Consider the following 26,526-nt stretch of genomic DNA (forward strand, 5'->3'; position numbering starts at 1 on the left):
TTGCAGATTATGGACTGACTCAAGAGGTAGGTCTAGAATGAGCACAAAAGAAACTAAACAACATATGTAGTCATTGTTTTTTTCTTTTTTTACTTAAAGAAAATCTTATCACTTGTGGGGATAAAATGCTTTTAGATTTGTATGTAGAATTGCTTATTACTTACACTTGATGTGGTTTAACCTCGAGGGTTCATTAGGGAACTATATAGCCAGCAGGTTCATATGGGTTGTCCGGAAGAGATGTGGGTTATTTAGAACTTTTGTTTGTATTTACCGATCCAAACAAGTTCTGGTTTTGAAAATCCTTGTTACTTAATCTGGATACCCTGCTGTATTACGTGATATATATTAACTTATTATGATTGTTCCCATGCAATTTCTTTTCCATTTATTTCTATTACGTGATATATATTAACTTATGATTGTTCCCATGCAATTTCTTTTCCATTTATTTCCATTACGTGATATATATTAACTTATTATGATTATTCCCATTCAATTTCTTTTCCATTTCTTTTAAATTTATTATAATTGAAAAAAAAATATTAGTGCTTCTCCATTATTTGAGAAAAAATTGAAGTATTAAATTTTAAGTAAAAACATTTTTGAATTTTGCTTTAATGACGAAGAAGCATCAAAAATATTGGTGCCTTTTCATTATTACAACGAAAATTGAAATATTGGGTAATAAAAGGCAAACAAGGCAGTGTTGTTGCATTTTATAGTTCTCCTCTCCACATTTGTGCATGATTGGATCTGTCATGTAGCCCCATTTGGCCATAGCAACTTTTGATTGCCAAATTCCTATTCAGAAGTGATTTCTCAAATGAACCCAGGACACTTTTGAAGCCAGCAGAGACGGCTTCCTATCAGTAAGAGGATAGCACTTTTGTAGCTGATTGTTTCACAGCTGCACTTTAGTCTTTTGAGATATTAGGAGTTCGATATTGCTTTTACAAAGGAATCACCACTTATCAAGACCCAGAGGCCACTCGAGGATAAGGGTTAAAGAGTGTACAGTAGTCAATAGGACAATATCATAGTAATCGTTAGAAGTGTAAATTAGGTAAATTGGATTACTTAAGAGAAATGGATCATCAAGAACTTGTTTACATTGGACTTGAAAACAGCCATATCGTAGTCAGCTGGAAAGCAGGTAAGCGAAAGAGAGTTCCACAGGTGTGCAGTTTTTAGAAAAAAGCTTTGTTCATGGAATCTATGTTTAGGTTTAGGCACAGATAAAGAGTGGGGGAAATTATTGATAGTGGTTACAGCCAAACGAGTGTTTTTCTTTGACTTCAGTCTTTGAGCTGTTAGTTCACATTCATGGAGGAGCTGACATTCATCACTGGTAGTCTTTGTGAACTATACTCAGCTGTGCATCCCACATTTAGTCACGTGATTAAATAGAAATATTTGCAGTGATATATTCGGTTGCATTTTAAACAATTAGAAAACCTGTAAGGTAATAGTTTTTAATGGTTTTATCTTTTTTTCCAGGCATTTCACTATTGTGAAGTGATAGCTTCAACTGTGATACAAAACCCAGTCTATTATCAATACACGGTCGTCAAGGTGCTGACTGATGTAAGTATATAAAGTTTTTATTCTGTAGAAGTAAAATACCATATCTATTTACTATTATAAAAGGAACTTTGTGTGTCTGAGTGTTCGTTCCCTATTTACGCGAAAATGGCTGGGCCAATTTTTATGAAATTTTACAAGTGTTTATTCTGTAGAAGTAAAATAACATCTCTCTCCAAAATATGCAAAAGTAAAAAAAAAAAATTGAAATTCAAACGATGCTATTGGATAGTGCTCAATTAAAAGAGCAAGATATTTTATTGAATTTAGATAAACAAAGTTACCAGAAGTCGCTACAATAAATTTACTGTTTCAATCTTAAAAGACATTGTCAAGTGACACCTCTGTTATTTGAGGCTAGTTCTTTTAATGAAAATGAAAGCAGTATAAAAATAGAAAGAAGAGAAAAAATGAAACAAAACTTGACAGGAGTTTGGTAGAAAACGTTCCTCACACACAGACAAGGTCACTTAGTGATTTAGCAACAGTCTCTACCAAACTCCTTTATCAATTTTTAGTTTACAAATTTCAAACTTGATATATAGGTAATTTGGACCTATGGAACAAATTCAAGCTGCTAAGGGGTCAAAATTTGCCAAAAACATTGAAACCTGGCAGGCATAAATTGAGTTAAAATCCTGTTGTATGTTAAAATTGGTTAAATTTTAATGTTTTCTTATCCAACTTTTCTCAAATACAAATTATACAATAATCAAATGATGATACTATTTTGTATTAAGTGTTACCATATTGTGAGGTCTGCAGTCGTCTGATATTCATAAACGTCTAATTTTTCTGTAAGACGTTAAATAATAGATGGAACTGGTAATATTGTGTTCAGGGCTTGGAGCATGACCCAATTTTTAGATACTGAATGTAGAATATCTCTCCTAATATATATATATATATTTCCCATGGGCATGTTTAATTGTTATACGACTTATCAGCATTGCTGGTTTGGAATCTCGCTAGGTTTAGCCACGCTGATGAGTCATAACGACGAAATAGGGTCCATTGATAATGATATTTGGAAAAATATATGTATATGTTCTCCAATTGGTGAGTGGGGGATTAAATTGGTGAGGGAAAATTAAAGAATTATTCTGAATTAGCTTTAGGTCGTGCTTTCTGCTCAAAAAGTATCACAGGCAAAATAAGCAAATGAATAACACACACACACACACATTTTTTTATATATATATATACACACACACACACACGCACACTGCTTAATTAATTTTTACTATGGGTTTGTTTTTAATAAAATCTGAGTTTACAATGAAACTAATAGTAATTAGTATTAAAATTTAGCAAGAAAATATTTTAGCATTATTATTTGATCATAACTCTTGGAAAGTGATTCGGTGTTCATTAAATCTAGTCCATTGCCATAAAAATTGTGTGTATTTTGTCAATAGTTTTGCATCTATGCTATGTCTAAAGATCTGTGAAACTTTGATATTGACGCTGCTGGTCTAGAACTCTTGATGATTTGCATTTTCTAAGAAAATGTCTTTAATCCAAGTACTATACATTTTGCTGTTTTCTTTGCTGAGCTCTGAATCTGCAAAGTGAAATAAATGGTGGTTTCTAAAATGACAAATGCATTTTTGTATTTAAAAAAAAAAATGCATACTTTATTATATTATTTGCTAGCATTATGCATTCATTATATTAAGCTACAAAGCTGCCTTTTTGATGTGTAATCTCACTTCTGACTGATTCTCTCCAAGTGAAATCTATTTTTAAAAATAGATATATAAATAAATAAAAACAAAAAAGCCCTTCACCATCCCAACTTGCAAGCTATAGACAAGTTTGGAGTCGCTTGTGCTTAATCTTTCAAAGTGTTTATGATGGAAATCGACAATGTTACTTCAGTCAATGCGTGGGAGCCTTTGATCTCATGCAATTGTCATTTTTTTTTTTTTTTTTTTTTTTTTAAGGTATTTTAAAATAAGGCTGGCTAATATACCTCATTGTATCACAGCATCAATTTATTTTCTAAAATAAAACTTATTTTTAGAAGAGGTTAATCTAGGTTGCTTGAAGTATTAAGTGTGTATATAATAGTAATTTATAGAAGGCAATACAATGCAGAGGTGTAGCGGATAGACACAATTGCTTCTGTTTGTATCGATCCATTACATCTTCTATAAATTACCTTTTTTGGTTTTCATATTTTTGGTGTCTTCTATTTTACAACATTTTAAACAAATTAAAAGATGAAACCTGTTGGTGCAATACATTGTTTTCCATATTGAAACTTTTAACCACTTTGTCGGAAACTTGTATTCATGAATTAAATCGGAGATCTGCATTTGTCTTTCCGTAATTAAATTGTTCAGTGTTTTCTTGGATTCTGAGATTTCAGATTTTAGCATATGGGAGATATAATAATTAAATTGAAAGAGGAAAGAAGCTGAAAAAGACAGAAGACTTGAAAAATAAAGATCTCCACAAAGTAAAGTAAAATAGCAATTCACCAACAAGCACAAAAGCTAAGAAAATGAAGCAACAAAATGAAAACTATAAGAAGTATATTAGCTGAAGTTTTTTTTTTTTTTTTTTTTTTTTTTTTTTTTTTTTTACACTTATCAAGGCCCAAAGGCCATTGAGGGATAAGGGGTATTGCGTGTACAGTAATCAATGAGATAGTATTGTAGTAATCATTAGTATTGGGGGTTTTGATAGTATCTTACTTAAGGGGGCGGTTAGTCAGGAGTTTGTTTATGTTGGACTTGAAGACGTCCAAGTTGTAGTCAGGTGGGAAACAGGCAAGCAGCAGAGAGTTCCACTGTAAAACCTGTTTAGTTTGAACTAAACTTGCATCTTTTCTAAAAATTATTTAATAGTTTTTAAAATATTTTAAATTTTTGGAAATTATTTTGTAGTTTCAACGTAGGTCATCATATTACAAATTATTTTGTTTTTATTTTGTAATATATATCTACTGAATTCCCCAAATATAATTGGGTTAGAAAAAATGTTTTTTGAATTAAAATTCATATAAAATTTGAAGCTAAGATATGAATAGAATGCACCACAACCTTACAAATTTTCTGTCAAAATTTCACATAATCATCATTTTGACATATTTTCTGTCAAAATTTCACATAATCATCATTTTGACATATTTTCTGTCAAAATTTCACATAATCATTTTGACATATTTTCTGTCAAGATTTCACATAATCATCATTTTGACATATTTTCTGTCAAGATTTCACATAATCATCATTTTGACATATTTTCTGTCAAAATTTCACATAATCATCATTTTGACATATTTTCTGTCAAAATTTCACATAATCATCATTTTGAAAAATTTTCTGTCAAAATTTCACATAATCATCATTTTGACATATTTTCTGTCAAGATTTCACATAATCATCATTTTGACATATTTTCTGTCAAGATTTCACATAATCATCATTTTGACATATTTTCTGTCAAAATTTCACATAATCATCATTTTGACATATTTTCTGTCAAAATTTCACATAATCATCATTTTGACATATTTTCTGTCAAAATTTCACATAATCATCATTTTGACATATTTTCTGTCAAAATTTCACATAATCATCATTTTGACATATTTTCTGTCAAAATTTCACAATCATCATTTTGATATATTTTCTGTTAAAATTTCACATAATCATCATTTTGACATATTTTCAGGCATTTTAAAAAATTGTCACATTCATCTATGATCTTTCTGTTTAAAAGAAAATGTTTTCTTTTTTCTAGATCTCTAACCGTCTGAAATGCTATGATCCTCAGCGTTTGCAGATGGGAGATATGACGGATCCTGTGTGGCTTCAACAACTGTCTAATGTATGCCAGAGTTTTGAGGTAAGTTTTTATTGACTTGAATGTTTTCAATTCGAAAACGTAGCATCAGCCTCATATGTTAAACGAGATTGCTAACTCTATCTGGAGGATCTTCCTAATTTCAGAATAATTAGACGGACAAAACCTAAGTATCTCCCGTTGATGCAATAATATGATATTTAGATAAAATACTTAATATTGGCTCTGGTAAAACTAAGAATTAGAGCATTTGTGGCGCATTTGAGGACTAAAATAAAATCTCACTATCATCTAAAATAAATATATCGTTATGATGATTATACAATGGAGACTAATTATGTCCAGACCCAAAAGACAATCCCTTTTCTTACAGAGAGAAGGTCTCCTAAAACGAACGTGAATAGTCTCCAAGACCTTCAAATGAAATAACAAACAAGCATGACTTAGAATAGAAAATGAGTCCCTGCTGAAATTCATTGCACATCGCGGATTTTTAAGCAAATGGTCCGTTATAGCAGAACCATATGTATTACTCAAAATGTCTGTTTATCAGTAGATTCCATTCCAGATTTTGCTGGGTACATGTTGTTGGATGCGACCATCTAACCTAAGGGTCATTCTGCCAACGTAGTTGACACTGCAACTACATTTAAATTGATAAATGACATTCATATGATGGGTGGGGGCAGAATAATAGCTATACTAAAGGTTTTGTACCCCCCCCCCATATAATGACTAACATATACATATATATATATTAGTGTTTGAAAATGTACGTTTTGTAAGTATTTTCTGTTTTTAAATCTGACGCTTGATGTTTTAGATATAGTAATAGAGCATATATATTTTTCTGATGACTCTACAGAGAAAATATTCAATATTCACATACAAATGAATGAAATAGATTTGTAAAATGTACTGCAGTTTTTATTTTATAAAATGACTAGCGGGATGCTTGGCATTGCCTGGGTGTAATATTAAAAAAAAACAAATTGGTAGGGAGGTAGGCTCAAACCCAAAGCCTTGAGGCAAAAATGGAAGAGAAAGTGTGAAAAACCCTGACAACTTACCGATCGGCCACAACAGGAAAAGCGTTTTAATTTAACGATTAAAAAATTCAGTGACAGGCGCGTAAATTTAATGAGGTCAAACATCACGCGATAGGGGAAACTTAACTTTGGCTGCAAGCCAGTTTTCTCAAGATGTTGGGGAGAACCAGTTCCCCTAAAAGGAGAGTGTCCAAATGAATAGCAATTGTCTGATATAAGCCCCCCCCCCCCCACACACACACACACATTGATCAAGGCCGATTGCTTTTCTAGACCTCCTGGCACAAGTACCAAGGAGATGCCTTTGTTAACGGATTCAGTTTCCCTTATATACGGAAAAGCTAAGCAAACACGCGGAGAATGAGAAATACCGTGAAACTAGCGTGTAAAAAGTTGTTCAAATAAGATAGATGCAACCTCATTTCATAATTCGTAGATATTATAATCTAGGGAGTATATAAAAAGTTTTAAGAATGAGTGCCCAACACCTCCCTCCCCTAAGCCTTTGGCGGAGATACACAAAAAAATGCACACACACATTAACACACAGTTGGCCTCTTTTATATATATATATATATATATATATTCCTTCAAGGGAGAGCACCCTGTAAACGAAATATAAACAGCTTTTAATTAAAATAATAGTGCAAAATTCCCTCTCCTTAGGACAAGCACTCTTGGGAGCCTTACTATGTTTGCTAAATAAATAAGAATATTTTCCTTTCTCTGTTTTATAGCTGTTTCAACAACAGTGTGTATAAAGGCATTAGATAAAAGTAAAAGTGACTTTGGTTTGGTGTTCGAATACAGCGATTAGTTGTACAGTTATATCTAGTCACACTGAACAGTCTTGGTTAAAATGAAATATGTAAGTGAACATTAAAAAACTATGCATTAACTTCAGCCATATAAATTTTTTTTGTCTTTTAGGATGGCTCAATCCAACCTCTTTCTGGAAGTGTCACTCCTTTGGGACCTCATGTTACGGCTAACAGCAGTGAAAGTGGAGAGGTAGCTGCCTATTTGAATCATACCCAGGACGCCCTGTTACCAAGATACCCCCAACAGATGCCAGTTGGTGGTCCTTATGTACAGAACTCACAACTGGTGTCGAATTATGCACAAGATCCTTACCAACAATATCAGCAGCAGTCAGGGTTTTATGACAATATGGGCCAACAGCAACAGCAGCAAGTTTATGGTGAAAATTTGGGTAAGCTTTTTGTATAATGAATAACTTTAATGGAATCTTAAAAATAATGCTCATCAATTTTTAGACAATTTATTGCATAAAACCACTACATTTATGAATAGATAAACTTGGTTATGTTTTTGAAAACATTTTGATGCCTATTTGAAAATCTATAAAACCTAATGTTATATAATTTTTTATTGAATGATTTAAATAATTTTCTATTTCTGAGACTTTTGTTAATACGACTTATTCATAGAAGACTTAGTATTTTTTTTTTTTTCTTCATTTTGTTTGGTGGCATTAACCCAAAGTGATGATCCCTCGTGGAAAGAGATAAAGGTATATGTCCGATATTGTTAATGGTTGGAAAGTCTAAAATCAATGAATGTTGGCTGATTAGCATAAATTTTGAACATTTAATGAAAAAGTATATAATATTCGGTTTTCTAAATTTTCAAATCAAATTTTACATTTCTGTCTGAAAAAAAAAAAAAAACAATAAAAAAAAAACACTGAGAGATAATGAGTTGAATCTTGCATGCAAAATGGTGAAAAAAGCATCTAACCAAGTTTGAGGTTTTTTTTTTGTTTTTTTTTTTCAATATGGCTGATGTGAATAACTGATGCAATAAGTCTGTACATAATATGCCACAAGGGAAATAACCTTCACCCAATGTAGTATTTTTCAGGATTCCCTTAAAGTTAATGCTGTCAACTGGGGTTACTATGATGTGTACTTTTTACTTTTAACTAATCGATCTTGATTTGTTTGACCCCTAAAAACAACTATAAAAATATTTTGTTTTTCGCAAGTGCAACGAGTTGTTAGAAATGTGATCTCCACTGTGCTTGAGGACTAAATTTTACCAAAAGAGAAAGCATAACTAAATCATTAACCAAAGATAGTCCTCAAAACAGCCGTATTATCGTGATATCTTGCTGATTTCATATTCATTCATAATAGGTGTAAGAAAATGCAGAAGTGTTATTGATTATTACGGATGTACCTAGTCATGTTTTTTTTCTGTTCAGAAGGATGTTTATATTACATGGTGTATATTCATTGTGCATAGCCTGTCACGTCAGATACACTGTAAGACAGTTCATGATGGACTGCATTGACCTCTCATCTGTACGGAAAAAGTATTACAATGCAAAAACTTGAGTTGTAAGCCATGTTTAGTTTCAGAACAGTTTCCGATGGTTAGTTGTTCTACACAAGTACTGGAGGTGAGTGGTTCGCAGTAGATAGAACAAAAGATTCTTCATGTGTTGACATGAAGAAAACATGCAAAGTTGCTACAGAAAAGATTTAATATTCATGGAGCAATTCTGGTTTCTGATTGGTTGGTAGCAGAATGTGAATTAATTTGATTTGTCAGTTCCAAGCAGCATTGTTTATATATAGAATCTTCTCACTGTACTACGGGATCATACCCCAGAATTCTTTTAAGTTTTCTATTTAAGTTTATTTAAATTTGATTTATATTGATAACATATTTAATTTATTTTTACCGACCTAGTTTTTTTTATAAACCGATTTGAGTTATTTCCCCTGGGCGCCAACGTTATTTTATTTAGGTTTTGGGGGTTTTGTTTTATTTTTCGACTTCGGCAGATAATCAAGCTAAAAATAATTCACACAAACTTTCAAGCATTATTTTTGGAATTAGTTTGAATTTCCAATGTGATTTTGCAATTGACGTTGTGGTCCAGTAGATTTTTATTTTAAAATAAACAAACTGTCCAATTCAACTACGATTCTTTATTTAAAACAAAAACAAACAAAAAAAAACTTTCATTTACATTTTTTTACTAGCCCCCAACATATTTTGGACATAAGTGCTAATTTTTTTCTTTTCTTTCAATAACACAATAAGTAACAACTCATCATTTTTAAAACCTAAAAACGTGTCTAGAAGTGTAAGCCATGTTTAGTTTCAGAACAGTTTCTGATGCTTCGTTGTTTTAAACAAGTCTTGAGAGGTGACTGAACAGTTTCCGATGGTTCGTTGTTACACAGAAGTCCTGAGAGGTGGCTGGTTTGTAGTAGACGGTTCCACAGAGCAAAATATTTTTACCGTGTTGAGACGATAAAAACATGTGAAATTGCTACAGAAAAGGTTTAATATTTATGGAGCAATTCTGGTTTCTGATTGGTTAGTAGCAGAACGTAAATTAATTTGATTCGTCAGTTCCTAGCAGCATTGTTTATAAATAGAATCACCCGACTGTGTGGGATCATACCCCATTATGAATCGAAAATATTGCAATGTGTATTTCAGTTAACACAAATTCAACTTTAGTATTGGAACTATTTACAGTTTGTTTTCGTTGCTACAGACTGTAATAACAAATCTTTCTAGAATGAGGAAGCATTAAAGAAATTTGCTTAAACTAGTATATAGTCATAAAAAGGTGCTCAATATTCGGAGAATAGCTTCTCTTCGTATCCCTTCTGCCAAAATATCTGGTAGAGAGTTTGTCAAATACTTCTTTAGGTGGGGGGGGGGCGATTACATTTTCGTGTTTTCATCCAGGTAAAGATGGAGTTAACATATAATAATGAAAAACTGCTCAATATCCTTAATAGCAGGTGTGCCCAAAGCGGGGGTGGGTGGGGGTGTTTATAGTATTGTATGATGAGGTAATTACAATTTTTTTGATAGAAAAGAGTTTAAAGTTTTCTCTCAATTTTTTTTTTTTTTTTTTTTTGAAAAGTTGAAAACTTAAGTGTTATTCATTTATAGAATAGTCTTTTATTTGCTACAAGAGAGCAGAACAATAGAAGAAAAATGTCCCAAATCCAATCTATAATAACCTGACAGTTGATGATATTAACCAGTAAGTCATAAAAAAAATGAAAGATCTCAACCCTAAAAATAGCTTGGAGTCTTCAGGTATAACTAGTTTACTAAAGAAGAATGAGAAGCGATATTTCATTGAGACATTCAAGTTTGAACTCCCAAACCCATAGATAGCTTTGAAGGGAGATAACTTTGTCGTCCATACAGTGCCATCTTCTCATTGATTAAACCATTTTCTTTGGTAGCGATATCTCATCTACTAAAAAGCCATATCATGTAGAAGTAAAGTATAATATTGACACCTTATCGACCGTGTAGAAATCGTCTTTCAAAGAATATAACAGGAATGCTTACGAACTGCAGCTGCTATCTAGATGCATCAGACTATCACGAAATGCTGTGTAGGGATGCTGCATGTTTTCGAACAAATCCTAGAAGTTACACTAAACAAAACTAGCAGAAACAAAAGGCCAAGCAAACTCTGGATTGCTCCCATCTGTTTCTGTCATTCAAAACAACAACCTCAGTTGTGCTGCATATGTACGGTAGGAAAGCCGACATAAAGATAAGAATCTCTGTTCACAACAAAGAGGGGAAGAACATCAAATTCAGGAAGCAATTATGCAGCTGAGACCACTGTATCCTCCACTCTATAATAAAGAGCAATGTGTATTTGTATATATGTATACATTCATCCATTCACAGGAAAGTTTGTGAGCTACACAGATTCATACATTTTCTCTTTTTGAATTGAAAGCCATGTTAAATTTTAGAAGAGTTACCAATGGGTTGCTAATCTGTACAAGTCCGGAGATGACATAGTTTTTGGTGGGTAGCTAATCTATATAAGTCTTGAACTGTAAAAGTTTTGCAGACAAAGAGCAAAGATCTTTATCGTGTGGACAAAAGAAATTATGTGCAAAAATTCTAACAGATCCAATATTTTTATGCAGCCATTCTGGTTGATTGCTAGCAGAACGTGGCTTCATTTGAGTTTCTATCGCCAGTGTCTATAAGTAGAACCTCCCAATTTTCTTTAATCATACCCTCTAATTATATCAAATATTGCAGCATTATTTTTCTTTTAAACTTTCAGTTTGAAACATTTTTTAAATTTTTTTTTTTATTTCCCCGGTTCTCAGTGGCAAAGAATTTTTTTTGTTATTTTTAATGAAAGCTCTAGATTTGTAAAAATATGATAAACTTAATTTCTTGCTGTTGGTCAGCTAAAATATAAATTTAGATGGAAATCTTTGAAAAATACACAGCCAAGTTTAAATGTGCTACCAACTGTGATGAGTTATTTTCATGCCTGTATATTATTAAAAGCATGACAAAAAACAACTTCCTGAGACGAAATGCACCTACATTGATGTTCCTTTTTGTTTTTCTATTCTCTTTTGTAAAACTTGTGTTCTACAAAACCAAAAACAAAAACAACAGCCCTTTTCTCTTCCCTCCCCGCCTTTTTTTTTTCTTCCCCTACTTCCCAACCGGCCCTGTCGGTGGGGGATTAGAATACACCGACTGCCCCCCTGCAGAAAGTAAAAGTCTCTCAATGGGACCACCTGTTGACCGTGGGTGGCAACCTGTAATGCCTAAGGACGGGATCCTGGTGGTTGAGCAGATCATGTTCAAGGTCCTATTAGGACATGAGGTGCAACACACCACTTTGGCCCTTACTTGGGTTAAGACAGGTGGTTGGATAGGCTCGATCCAATCAATCGGTTGGTCATGACTAGCACTAAATCAGACAAACACAACAAGAAAATACGCTCACACTCCCCACATTAGGCAAAAACTGATTTAGCAAGCGATGGCTGGAGGGTTAATCAACTTGTTGAAGAATGGATAAAACACGGCTGGAAAACCAACATCTTTTCTAGAAATGAGGCCATTAGAAAGGACGAAGGAAAAACGGGTGCTTGGGTCCATCAGCAGGAAGAGTATACTTATCCTGTATCCTTGTGTTGGGGCTAATGCCCCCCCCCCCAAACACTTCCCAAATAGGGCTCCGAGGCGGGTGGGGAGCAGGAGAAATGAAAAATTCAAAATATTTTAATGGCAAATAAAAAGCCTCAGGAAAGAAACCATTGTGAAGTTTCAGACAAATCTAGTTCAGATTCAGAAAGAGAATCACAATACCAAAATCTTGTGCAAAATCTACCTTTTTTTATAATCATTGAAGCAACCGAAGGAGAACAGATAACAAAAGTGTCCCCCTTCAAAATAGAGAAAATTTTCTTGAGTATCAAACCAAAAATGGTCAAAAAACTAAATAACGGCACACTACTAGTGGAAGTAGAAAGCTAAAAGCAAATAACAGAAATCTTTAAATGGAGACTTTTTAATAACCAAAAAGTAAAAATCTATCCCCACAAAACTTTGAATACTAGTAAAGGAGTAATCAGGAGTTCAGAACTATCACTGTGCTCCTTGGAAGATTAAAACTAACCTAAAAAATCAAAACGTTACCGATGTAAAAAGGATCCAAATTAAAAAATATGGTGAAACCATCGATACAAACTCTTATATTCTAACCTTTAATACCCATCAAATCCAGAGTAACATCAAAATAGGATATGAAAAAATCAATATAGAACTGTACATACCAAACCCTCTCAGATGTTACAAATGTCAAAGGTACGGACACCATTGAGACCGGTGCACACGCTCTCCAGTATGCATGAGGTGTGGAGAAAACGAGACCCACACAGATTGCCAAAAAGATCCAAAATGTATTAACTGCCAAAAAGGCCATAGTGCAAATTCAAAAGAATGCGACAAATGAAAGAAAGAAAAAGAAATCATTAAAATAAAATATACAAAAAATATAACCTTCCAAGAAGCTCGTAACCTAGCCGGAAATATAAAATACTCAGAAATAACAAAAAAAAAAAAACATACAGCATACCACCGGACCAAATAACCAAACAACAAAAGCAAACCTATTAAACATCAAACCAGAAGACATTATGAGATTACTCAATGAAGTAAGGGAACTAATGGAAGAATTCAAAAAAGCTATAAAACAAATAAACAATGAAAATAAAGATGACAAAACAGAACAAAACTCCCAAACCAAAACTCAACCCAAAAGACCCACAAAACCCTAAAGTGCTACAACACCCACAAAAACAACCCCTCTAACCGGAAAAAAAAACAGACACCAAAAAGTGCCCATGAAGGAAAAGGAAACAAACCACCAACCAACAAAGAAGCTAAAAACAGACCACGTTCATCTTCCAGACCAAGAGACTCCATCCAAAACAGATTTGAGGAAATGGATACGGAAAATCGAAGATCAGACACCAACGACTAACAAAAGTCAAAAACAAATACATAAAATCTAATCATAACCCAAAAATCATCCAATGGAACTGCCGGGGCCTAAAACCCAACATAAATGATTTATTACTTCTTATAACAAACCATCAACCAGCCATCATATGTCTCCAAGAAATCTTTTAGAGCTAAAGATAAAATAAATATAAAAAACTACAGACAATACAACCACATCCACAATACCCAACAGAAAGCCTCTGGAGGAGTATCTATACTTATTAGAAATAATATCCCACAAAGCAAAATAGATCTAAACACTAATATTCAATCCATTGCTGCAGCAGCCACACTACACAGAACTATAAATATCTGCACTATCTACATCCCACACCAAGATCCAATAGACGAAGCAGAGCTGAACAAAATAATAAATCAGTTACCCAAACCCTTCTTACTGTTAGGTGATTTCAATAGTCACAACGATATATGGGGATCTGCATACTTGGATAAGAAAGGGAAGAATCTTGAAAAAATCATTAACGACAATGACTTGTGTATATTAAACAATAAATCCAACACATACCTTCATCCCGCTTCAGGCACCTACTCAGCATTAGATTTATCTTTGTGTGACCCTACTATCCTCATGGACTATAACTGGAAGGTTCTAAAAGATTCATGGGGTAGCGACCATTTTCCAGTGAATTTAACAAATCTAAAAGAAACAAAAACCCATCTCTCCCAATGGAAAATAAAAAAAGCAAATTGGGAGGAATATAACAAAAAATGCCAACAAAAACTCTCAGAGGAGGAAAACCCAAATAAATCCATAGAATACTTCTCTAAAGCTTTACTAACCATTGCACATGAATGTATACCTAAAAGTAGCAGAACAAACAAACAACAAAGACCCTGGTTTAACAACGAATGCCAAAAAGCAATTCGCCAACGTAAAGCTGCTTTACGAAAATTCAACTCCCAACCAACAAAGTACAATTTAAACCTTTTTAAGCAAAAAAAAGCAGTGGCTCGTAAAATTATTAGAGAAGCAAAAAGAACATGGAAAGACTATATAAATAAAATAAACTCGAATACAAACCCCAAACAAGTGTGGAACATGGTAAGGAAAATTTCGGGTAAAAACTCACTCTCCCCTCTAAATCATCTCCTACAAAACAACATCAAAATAACGGAGACAAAAAATATTGCGAATCTTCTTGCTGAAACCTTTCAAAACAATTCCTCCAGTAAAAATTACAGTCAATCCTTCCAAAAGATAAAACAAGATACAGAAAAAAAGATAAATAAATTAAATTTCAACTCAAACAACAAAGAAGAATACAACTATCCTTTTACTAAAAATGAACTCTTAAAAGCCATAAATGAAGCACATAATACAGCTACTGGGGCAGATGAGATACATTATGAGTTTCTGAAACAACTTCCTTCCAAATCTATAACACATCTTTTAAACACGCTCAACAAAATATGGTTCAAGGGAAAACTACCCAATAGCTGGAAACATGCTATCGTGATCCCCATCCCTAAACCAGAGAAAGACAATTCAGATCCACAAAATTTCAGACCAATTGCATTGACAAGTTGTTTCTACAAAACATTTGAAAGAATGATAAATAAACGACTGAATTGGTATCTGGAAACGAACGACTCAATTGCCAACCTACAAAGTGGTTTTAGAAACAAAAGAGGAACAATGGACAACATAGTCCGATTGGAAACCTTTATCAAAGAAGCATTCATTAAAAAAGAACATGCAATAGCTGTCTTTTTTGATTTAGAAAAGGCATATGATATAACATGGCGACAGGGTATAATTAAAGACCTTTACAACCTTGGATTAAAGGGCAGACTACCCATACTGATAAAAGATTTTCTATCTGATAGAAGTTTTAAAGTAAGAATCGGACCCACCCTATCAGACACAAAAATACAGGAAGGAGGAGTCCCACAAGGATGCATTTTATCAGTTACGCTATTTAATATAAAAATTAATAATGTCGTAAATTGTCTAAACAATGGAATAAATGGCTCCTTATATGTGGATGACCTTGTAATCTGCCATAGATCCAAAAATATTCATACTTCAGAATGCCAACTACAAATGTGCATAAACAAACTAACACAATGGACGACAGAAAATGGCTTTAAATTTTCAACAACTAAAACTAAATGCGTCCATTTCTGTAATCATAGAAAAATGCACAATGACCCTGTTCTCAATCTAAAAGGATAAAAAATTGAAATAGCTGATCAATATAAATTTTTGGGACTTATTTTTGATAAAAAAAACTTTCCTTCATCCCTCACTTAAAATATTTAAAACAAAAATGTTTCAAGACTCTACAACTATTAAGGGTTATAGTAAATACTGAGTGGGGATCAGATTGCTCATCACTCTTAAAATTATATAGAACTCTGATAAGAACCAAACTAGATTATGGAAGCTTCATATATAGTTTAACCAGAAAAAGTTACCTTAAAACTCTAGATTCTATCCATCACAAAGGATTAAGACTTGCCCTGGGCGCATTCAAAACCTCTCCGACAGAAAGCTTATATGCTGAAGCCTATGAACCTCCACTAAAATTGAGACGTGAAAAATTAGGCTTACAATATTATCTAAAACTAAAATCAAACCCCAAAAATTCTGCCTATCAATGCACTTTCAATCCTAACTACACATCTATTCAAACAAAAAGAAAATGCAATTAAACCCTTTGGTCTCTATATGGAAGAAACAATAAAACCACTTACAGGCAACTCAATAGATCAAACCAGCATCCACGAGGAAAATCTCCCAGAACTCCCACCCTGGCTGTTAAATCAACCTAAAGTCATACTAGACTTGACAATATATCCTAAATCCAATACTCACCCTGCAGACTATAGAGAAAAACTAAACAACATTCTGGATACTTACCCAAATTGGACACACATTTACACTGATGGTTTCAAAGATCAAAACAAAGTGGGATGTGCCACTATTTCAGAAAACACTATTCAGCAGAAAAGGTTACCAAATAACTCCTATCTATAGTGCAGAAATTACAGCCATAAACCTGGCTCTAGATATTATCATCAACCAAAACTCCAAAAAATTTATAATATTTGTAGACTCATTATCAGTATTAGAAGCAATAAAAAATCAAAAATTAAACAATTCCCTACTCATCAAACTGTTATAAAAGATCCATTCTATCCTGCAACACAAAATTTTCTTTTGTTGGATTCCCAGTCACTACGGTTTCCGTGGAAATGATAAAGCTGACATGGTGGCCAAAAATTCCTTAAAACTACAAATAAACGACATAAAGGTCCCATATACGGATTACAAACATTCAATAAACATTTTTATCACAAAGAAATGGCAAGAAAATTGGAACAATTGCCAAAACAACAAACTCTTCCAAATTACTCTTATGCTTAAAAAGAACCCTCTAGATACCAGAAAATCACGTAAAGAAGAAGTAGTCTTATCACGTATCCGGATAGGACACACATACATAACTCACTCCCACCTACTAAAAAGTGAGAACCCCCCGAATGTATACCATGTCACGAACCTTACACAGTGAAACACTTTTTACTTGACTGTCATGATCTCACACAAATTCGTCAACACTACTACAAGGCTACAAGTTTAAAAGAACTCTTTGATGACGAAAATCCTAAAACCATTCTAAATTTCTTAAAACAAGCAAATCTTTACCATAAAATATAAAAACCATCAAATAACAAACTATACCAAAACATTGGCCGAATATACCCAACGAAAATCGATTCTGAAAATATCAAAAATTTAAATCTTGTATACAGCATTAAATGACCCAAAGAAGGTTGATATGCTGGTTAAACAAACAAACAAACAAACAAACAAAGGAAGGTATAAGCGTATTAATATATAGATGTTTTGCTTTCAGAATATTCCTATAACACCCAGCAGCAGCAGCAGCAGCAACCTCAGATGGAAGCAGTTTCTGACCCTTCATACGCCTATCAGTCCCAAAGCATTTCTCAGACAGACTCCGCTGCATACATTTCTCAAGGTATCTCACCTTTTCATATTCATCTTGTTTACAATATGTAAAAATTTTAACATGAAAATTATATTTCTAATAAAAAAACGTTAGTATATGCACTAAAAAGGAATAAAAAAAAAATTGTTTTATTATTTTAAATTGAAAAACATTTTGAACCTTATACCTGGTTTTGCAACTTTTATTGCTCTGTTTTTTGTATACATTTAGCAATTGAACTGAGGCCAACTTTCGTACTGTTATTTTTTCCTTGCGCTCTGAAGGAAAACATAAGATATAGAAATGGTAATGATGAGTTCAAAATCTTAATGGATCAAATATACTAATAATATGGGGGAAGGTATGAATCCACAAGTTTTTCCTTCTCCACTATGGGTAAAATAGTAACTTGTGTTCAACTAGTCTGGGTGCCTGGTGTTACCAAGGTGTTTCGAGGTGTGTTGAGCAAAAAAAAAAAAAAAAAAAAATTGTGGCAGGCAGGCTCGAACCCATGACGTGAATGTGGAAAAGAAAGTGGTGTGTGTAAGGGTGTTGGTTGAGCAAAACAAAAAACTAACCCGTAATGCGCCAGAGGAAAAAGAGGTGAAAAAAAAAAAAAAGAAAAACAAAAAACTAACCCGTAATGCGCCAGAGGAAAAAGAGGTGAAAAAAAAAAAAAAAAAAAAAAGAAAAACAAAAAAACTATATTACCGATGTGCCTATTGTTGTTGTGACTTCATGAGCGGTCGAAATAACGCCTTTTAAGTGACGTCGTGTACACAAGGGTTGAATGACTTGCAAAAAATGTCAGCGAAAAAAAACCCCAACTCTCCCTGTAGAAAACTGCCCAGTTGAGGGTGAAGGAATTAATGTTTTTGGCCAATTTTTCGATATTTGTCGTCCGAAGGGTTGAGCTTCAAGATGATACCGATCTAATGAAAATCTGTCACTTCTGTCAAGTTTTTGCGAGACAGACACACATTCATACAGACAAGTGAGATTTATATTATAGACTAACGGGAGGGGGGGGGGGGTACCCGGCATTGCCTGAGTGTTCGGAGGTGTGTGTTGAGTACAAAAAAAAGTGTCAGTAGGAAGGCAGGCTCGAACCAATGACATTAAGGCAGAAAAGAAAGTGAAAGAAAATCTGACATTTTACCGCTACGCTATAATGCCACAGGAAGTGAAAAGCGTTCAGATAAAGCGTTGTCAATCAAAAAGTTAACTTGTACAAATAAGTTTAATAATCACGCAGGCACAGAAATGAATGTTGGCTACTGGTCAGATAAGCTTTACACTTTCTGTTTATTTGTTTCCCCTACGGTGTTGGGGAAAACCAGCTCTCCCCAACAAGGAGGAGCTCTCCAAATGAATAGCAATTGTTTGATACGAAGAGTTTTCCCCACATTGATCAAAGCTAATTGCTTTCAAGACATCCCGGTACGAAAGGCCGCTGATGACTTTACTTCGATGAGTTTCGCTTTATTTATACGAAAAAGACAAACGCATGAAAGGACGGAATAGAGGGAATTTTAGAAAAGTCGATCAAAATAAATGCAGAGACAACGTCCGTTCGCAAATCGTAGATATTATAATCTAGGGAGAATATAAAAAGTTCTAAAAAATAGTAACCCTCTCGAGAACCCCTCCCCAAGCTTTTCTTGGACATACAAAAACGTGCATGCCACTTTTGCCTTTTATATATATATATATATATATATATAGATTAATCATATACAATGTATTGTTCGCAATAGAAATCGTTTCTATATAATTCTCAAAGTGTTGAATGCCATAAAATGTACAAATGAAACTGACTGATTAAAATATTTTTTCTTAAGAAAATGTTGGACCTCTAAGAGTAGACCACCCTATTTAAATATTAATGAACTCAAATGTGGTTCATATTGATTTTTCAGATCCTAGCCACAAAAATGGAGTGCAACAGCAGCAAATGATGCCACCTCCTCCTCAGCAAACCTGGCAACCACAAGACCCTTCTCAGATGGGTAACCAAGAACAGGGTTTGACTACGAATCCAGAAGAGGAAGGGATGGCAGAAGACCCCCAGTCAAGGCGAGAGTCTACAGCCAGCATTGGCACATCAGCATTTGACAGCAACCAGTCAACTAATAACGTTGGTGGAGGTGGAGGAGGAGGAGGATTTGATTACTTTGAAGCGAGTACGCGAAAGGTGAGCTGCTGATGATGACATTCACTACCAAGGGGATAGTAGCCATCACCATAAAAAATAATCTTTTTCTTATATTTGTTGTATATACAATCACTCTTCCTTTTAATGCATGAGGGATGTGAATGAGTTTTATCCAGAAGTGCTACCGTCCTGTAAAATCCTATAAAATTTCTTGTATGTTCTATGGCGATAGAATAGAATATTTTCACATTAAAGCTGTGTAACATTTATTTCTCTATATCTTTTCTTTAAATTTGATATACAAAAACTATATCTTGTATAGAAAAGTTAATGTTTGTGCATTACAGAAATTGATGCGTCAAGTTCGAATATTTGGTGCTTGTGCATTATGTGGATATCAAAGAAATGTATTTTAAGTAAAAACACTATCATGTAATTATGTGTCATATCAAAGTTAGTAAAAATTTAAAAAATGACTTAGTAGAAGATATGCTGGAACTATTTTTTTTTTTTTTTTTTTTTTTTTTTTTTACAAGAGAACATTATTATTGATCCATTATTTTCTAATTTGAAATAGCAAAAGTGAAGTGAAAACAAGGGAGATAATTCAGTTTGTCATATGGAATAGACTAAATCATTTAAAATTGCATTATTCGATGAATTTTATTTTTTATTATTGTTTTCTACTTGATTATTTTTGATGATTTTTAATTTCAACACGTGTAACTATGCTATAGTATTTTAACTTAAAATGCATTTTTGGTCCCCCCGACAAAGGAGGGATTAGACCTGGTAACTCAGTTCTGTTTGTTTGCACTTTTCTCAATAACCATGCCATGGATTTTTGGAAATTTTGCACAAACATTAGTCATGGTGAAAGTAAATTTTTCACTCATGGAAGGGGGCACCGTATGCTCGGCTGGTTTTATATTCAATAATAATGCATAACACTGAATATTCAAGTCAGTTTCAATCTGGTTTTTTTTTTTTAATTCCAACTGAGAGCACTAAGGGTAATTATCAGTTAGGTTCATGAAATAACCGAAATATATTAGAACGTAAAGGAATGAAATTTTCTACTGAGAGATTATTGTCATTTCATGAAATAAAATTAAACAAAAAATATTTACAGAAAAGGTTTAATCATTTTTTATTGCTATTTTTTAAGATTTTAAATAAATGAATTATGTTGCGTTAAAAATGTTTGCCATTTTACAGTTACCTGTAAACAAGTAGTTTTTTAGTGACACTACTGTGCTGACAGTTTTTTTTTTTTTTTTTTTAAAACTTCATGTTACTAAAGTTATTTTTAAACTTTCCTTTTAAAGCAAAAATCATAAAAAATAACTACATTTGAATTTTTTTCTTAAAAAAAAAAAAAAACCCTGATTAACAATATGTCTTCACACTGGTAACGCTGGGTGGTTATTATATAAAATAAGCTTTATATAAAACCAGCAGGGCTATCCGCTAGTTTTTTCCACCCTCTCTTTCTTCTCCGTCCATTCTTCTTTTTGGACATGCAGACAACTGGAGTCAATGTAAGGGAATTAGCTCTGTGAAAAAACAAAAACAAAAAGTTATTTCCCTTTAGTTAGTGGCTGGAAAACAGCCCTCCCCCCCTCCCCTCCCGACAAAATCTATATCAGTTTAGGGTCGAAGAATGAATAATTAAAAAAAATTTTTTAGGTATTTATTTATCCGGGGCAACATTAATAGAGAATATACTGGCTTTGTGAGTTTTTTTTTGTAAAATTTTACTTTTAGTGGGATATAGACGCAGTAAACTATCCTTCATAATCGATAATATTTAAAAAAAAACAAAAAACTGACATTTGTTGAGTTTATGGTCATTGTTTGTCGTCTGATTCATTTTAAAGTGTAGAATTTGCAAGTAATAGTAGTACCTGACAGGGATTGAAATGTGAATCCCCAAGAGGTGATTAAACATTGCTATGGCCAGATGGGTCTTCAAAACCTAACCATCTGTGAATGTGGAGAGGACGATCACGCAACACAATACTATCTTTACTGCTTCTTGGAAAGTTCTTGCAGAGTACAGCAATAATAAAAAGGACTGTGTAAAATAGCGGGGAGGCTGTTGTACAAGCACATACTTCAGGCATGCAAAGAATAATATTTGGAAGTGAAGCGACCTGTTACCGGTGATGAAGATAAAGTGGCAACAAGTCACTTACAAATATTTCTTGGAAAAATAAATAAAAAAATACCGTCAGATTGGCGTAAAAAAATAATGTAGATTTATTTATCGGAGAGTTACATGGAGTAGAAGTTTATTATCTAGTGAGTTCTTAGGGTAGAAATCCTTCTGACTGAGGAAATTATTTTTTTTAATAGCTGGTTTAAGGGGTAAAGGTTATTAAAAAGAAGAGCTCATAGAATAGTTAAAATCCACATGGGTTTAGAGTTTATGGTAAGAGCATGTGTTGAAAACACGTGTTTTTTTAAAATAAGAGTTCATGGGAGTAGTTAAAAGTTTGTTCGTTACGAATTGCAACAAGAAAATGCCGCGGGGCTTTCCTTACGTTAGCTGTAAACATTTTTTAGGGTCCTTTTTCTGGGCGTCTTAGTCCTGGAGAATTACATATTTTATACACACGTGGTGAAGGCTTTTCTTAGTGTCGCGAAGGGAAAACTCGTCCTACCACGTCGAACTCTAGCCTTCTAAAGAGGAAGGGAGAAGTCCCTTATTTCCTGTCACGTGATTTTTTTGAGAACCGGAAACGGTGACTTCTAAAAAATGTTCCTTGTCAAGTTTGGTTCCAGCGTAGTTGCTACAGAAGTATTTCAAATTTTATATTTGTGATTGTTTATTGTCAAATATAAATGAGTTAAAAATTTTATCTTGTGATTAAACCATTTCCAAACGATTATTCATGTGATATAAAACCCAAATGATAGACTGTTTCCATTATTTGTGTGGTATCGTCAGCCAAAGACATGCATTTCTTAAGATTTATCATTTAAACCTGTTTTTATGTGATCCTCCCTTAAAATTAGACATTTACAGGATTTTACAGGACATTTTGTGGTAAACCCCAGGTAAACAAAATTTGTTACATAGGCTTACAAGAAATGACCAAAAAAAAAAAGGTTGGGTTTGTTTTGTTATGTATGTTTATCAGCACATTTTTATTGGTTTTCCATTGTTAAGAATCATCTGCTGTTATGGGCAATTTATGTTCGCATATGGTTCAGATTGTTTAGTGTTGCTATAAATTCCAAGCCTAATTATGAAGTTGCATATTTATGGGTGCTTATTTAGAATTACACTTGATTAAAAAGAAAACTTTGTACATGCTCATCACGGAACAAAGATGTCATATTAAAAAAAAAAAAATCACAAATTGATCAACAGTATGTAAATACATATATATAGCTAGATATAGATTTATATATATATATATATAGATATATATATAGATATATATATTGATCAACAATATGTAAATACATTCTTCATAGTTACTTACTCTCCCATGCAAATATTAAGTAGCATATTTCTTAAATGTTTTTTCTCTGTCGCTCCTTAAGTGGTTTTAGTACAGTACTTGGGTATGTCAATTTCAATCTTTACATAGCTTCTACAGATTTATAGCTAGATATAGATTTATAGATATATATATATATAGGCAGATATAGATTTATATATATATATATATATATATAGCTAGATAGACATTTATATAGATTTATATATATATATATATATATATATATATATATATAGCTAGATAGACATTTATATAGATTTATATATATATATATATATATATATATATATATATAGCTAGATAGACATTTATATAGATTTTTATATATATATATCTATATATAGATTTTTATATATATATTTCGCAAGTAAAGTTACATAGAAGGTGGCAGGTATAACTATAATCTGCATCTGCTGATGCTCCTCAATTTAAGGAGTGTGAAGGCACCCTTGGTTACTATTACTTTCAGGTCCATTCTTTTATGTAATTGTCATATCTCTAAGGATGGTTTTTATTTACTAAATATATATATATATCAAAAAACAAAACAAAATCTACAAATATAAAAATACAAGTTAATGTGTGGAAATAGTTGTATAAAACAAATTATACGGACAGTTAAAATATTTAAAGCATGACAATTTCTGTCTTAATTTCTGAACTTGGCATTATATAAACTTGAAATGGTTGATATGCCATAAAAATAACTAAATCGAATCTGCATAAGTTGGGTATCATTCCTATCAAATTTCAAGTTTATAAAAGTAGTTAGATTATATGTAGACTGACAGAATAACAGACTATCACCAAGAAACAGATTTCTTGTGACCGAGCTTGACCGTATTGTGGAAATAAACTGAAAACATCAGTTCTTGTGTTAGAATTTTATTTCTGCCGAAATATTTACTAAGTTGTTCCTATTTATTGTAGAAACGGTTGTAACCTGGTAACTGCCAAAGAAGAAATAAACTCTGAGATTTTTTCATGAGTATTAATGGGTTCATACTACTTTACATATGTATGTGCATGCATTATATATGTGTGTGTATATATATATATATATATATATATCAGTGGTGGCTGTAGCCTATTATTGCTACTCGTGCCTGCCGCCCTATGTCAACTTCAGTTCCCAACCCGTGGTCCGTGGACCCAAAGTAAGTCATCATAGTTGCTATTGCGTGATTCTCCATTGTATAGCACAGATTGACTAACGTACCTTGCATGGTGTTTTTTTTTTGTAAACAATCAAGACACTATATAATTTGTAGTCTTGTTAATACAGTAGATAAGATAATTTTTTTTCCTTTCAAAAGTATAGAAGAAAAGAGATGTTCATTACTATGATGAGAAAAATGTTTATTAGAATAAAGAAATTGATGACATTGACAACTAACCAGGTTAGCAATTAAGTCCACAACTCTATACACAACATTATAGCCGCTTTTATGGGATGTTCAATGGATCTGACGGTGGCTGGACAAAGACCATCTGTTCAAAACAGCATTGTTGTATTATTCCCAGATATATTTATGAACTTTTTGCTACTTAGTTATCTAAACTTGAATAGATACATAATTGCTTGAAATTAATGGATGATTTTTAATCCATTTTGAATAACATTGACCAAGTTATTGGTCGTGCCGGGCACGAGTGGTACTAGTCCCATCTCCGCCCCTGATATATATATATATATATATATATATATATATATATATATATATATATATATATATATTTTGTTTTTCAAATGATAAATACGGTTAAATTGTGGCTTCGCCTCGAAGCTCATTTTTTATCTACTTAGAAAGTCGCCCATCATTTGTTTGGACATATATAACATTTTATTTTTATTATTTTTCAAACAGTAATCTACGTACACGTGTGTTTCAAGGTAACTAACTACCTCTAACCAGCGTAGCTTGACTGTTTCTAGGAATCGAACTCCAGACTATGTTTACCACAGTCCGGCGCGTTATGCCACAAGCTCCTAGATGACTTTACTGTTTATTTTTATCGCTTATAAATTGAGATTTGTTGTTTTTTTTGTTTTTTAAAACGATAAATACGGTTAAATAGTGACTTCGCCTTGAAACTCATTTTTTATTTACTTAGAAAGTCGCCCATCATTTGTTTGGACGTATATAACATTTTATTTTTATTATTTTTAAAACAGTAATGTACGTACATATATATATATATATATATACATTTTAAAAAATTATTTATAGCTATTTTCATTTATCTGTACTTACATGTATTATATAAAATGTTATTCCTAACGGATGAGCTAGAAAATCTTGTGTGTTGGAGTATACATAAGAGTTAAAAGAAAAAATTCAACACAAACTTAAGTTGAAATAAGTTTATGAGATTGGGATAAGTTTGTGTTACATTTTTCTTCTTTTGACCCTTATATATTATATATATATATATATATATATATTTATATATATATTAGCCTGGGTGCTTGGAGGTGTGTGCTGAGCAAAAAAAAAAAAAAAAATGGTAGTAGACAGGCAGGCTCAAACCAGTTTTGCGAAGGAGTAAAAGAACGTAAAAAAAAGAACATGACATCTTTATTGTTGCATCCATCACCAAACCGGAAGTTGCGAAGGTTTAAATTAAGGCTAATCAATCGAAAAGAGGGGGATGACTTTCAAAAATATCAGCCAAAAAAGCGACCCCCCCCCCTCCTTGTAGAAAAGTGGCCAGTTTAGGGTGAAGGAATTAATGTTTTTAGCCGATTTTTTTTTAAATTTGCCGTCTGAAGGATTGATAATTTTGCTTATTTGAACTATCATTCTCATCTTGGTGATTATTTTTACATTTTGGCCAATATAACTTTGAACCTTTTTTAGATGCATCTTGTTTAACTAGTGAACTTTTATGGAATTTTGAATGGAACCCTTTTCATTTAAAAACATTTTTAATTTTATTTCTTATTACATTTTTGCCCCAAATAAGGCATAGTGCCACTTTGACGTAGGGGGGCTACTATCGAGGACATAAGTTGCAGGGATACTATGTAGGGAGTCGAGCTGCAAAATGTTTGTTCACATTATACTTGAACTTCTGCATAT

General features: G+C 32.8%; 1 protein-coding gene across 12 annotated transcripts in view; it reads left to right on the plus strand.

The window, feature by feature from the left end:
• LOC145254806 (uncharacterized) overlaps window positions 1-26,526 on the plus strand; it is a 400,418-nt gene that overhangs the window by 222,875 nt on the left and 151,017 nt on the right. For all 12 annotated transcript variants that reach the window (XR_013863805.1, XM_080113605.1, XM_080113609.1 and 9 more), the window contains 6 exons: window positions 1-26; window positions 1,501-1,587; window positions 5,338-5,442; window positions 7,380-7,662; window positions 17,678-17,803; window positions 19,693-19,967. The exon at window positions 1-26 is cut by the window's left edge and continues 28 nt beyond it. Coding sequence is in view for 11 of the 12 variants with exons in the window: in XM_080113605.1 (XP_079969731.1) it covers window positions 1-26; window positions 1,501-1,587; window positions 5,338-5,442; window positions 7,380-7,662; window positions 17,678-17,803; window positions 19,693-19,967 (902 nt within the window). In the remaining variant the exon portion in view is untranslated. The remainder of the gene's footprint in view (window positions 27-1,500; window positions 1,588-5,337; window positions 5,443-7,379; window positions 7,663-17,677; window positions 17,804-19,692; window positions 19,968-26,526) is intronic.

This window comes from Euprymna scolopes, chromosome 30 (assembly GCF_053919585.1).
Source record: "Euprymna scolopes isolate OS-2025 chromosome 30, ASM5391958v1, whole genome shotgun sequence".
Lineage (NCBI taxonomy): Eukaryota > Metazoa > Mollusca > Cephalopoda > Sepiida > Sepiolidae > Euprymna > Euprymna scolopes.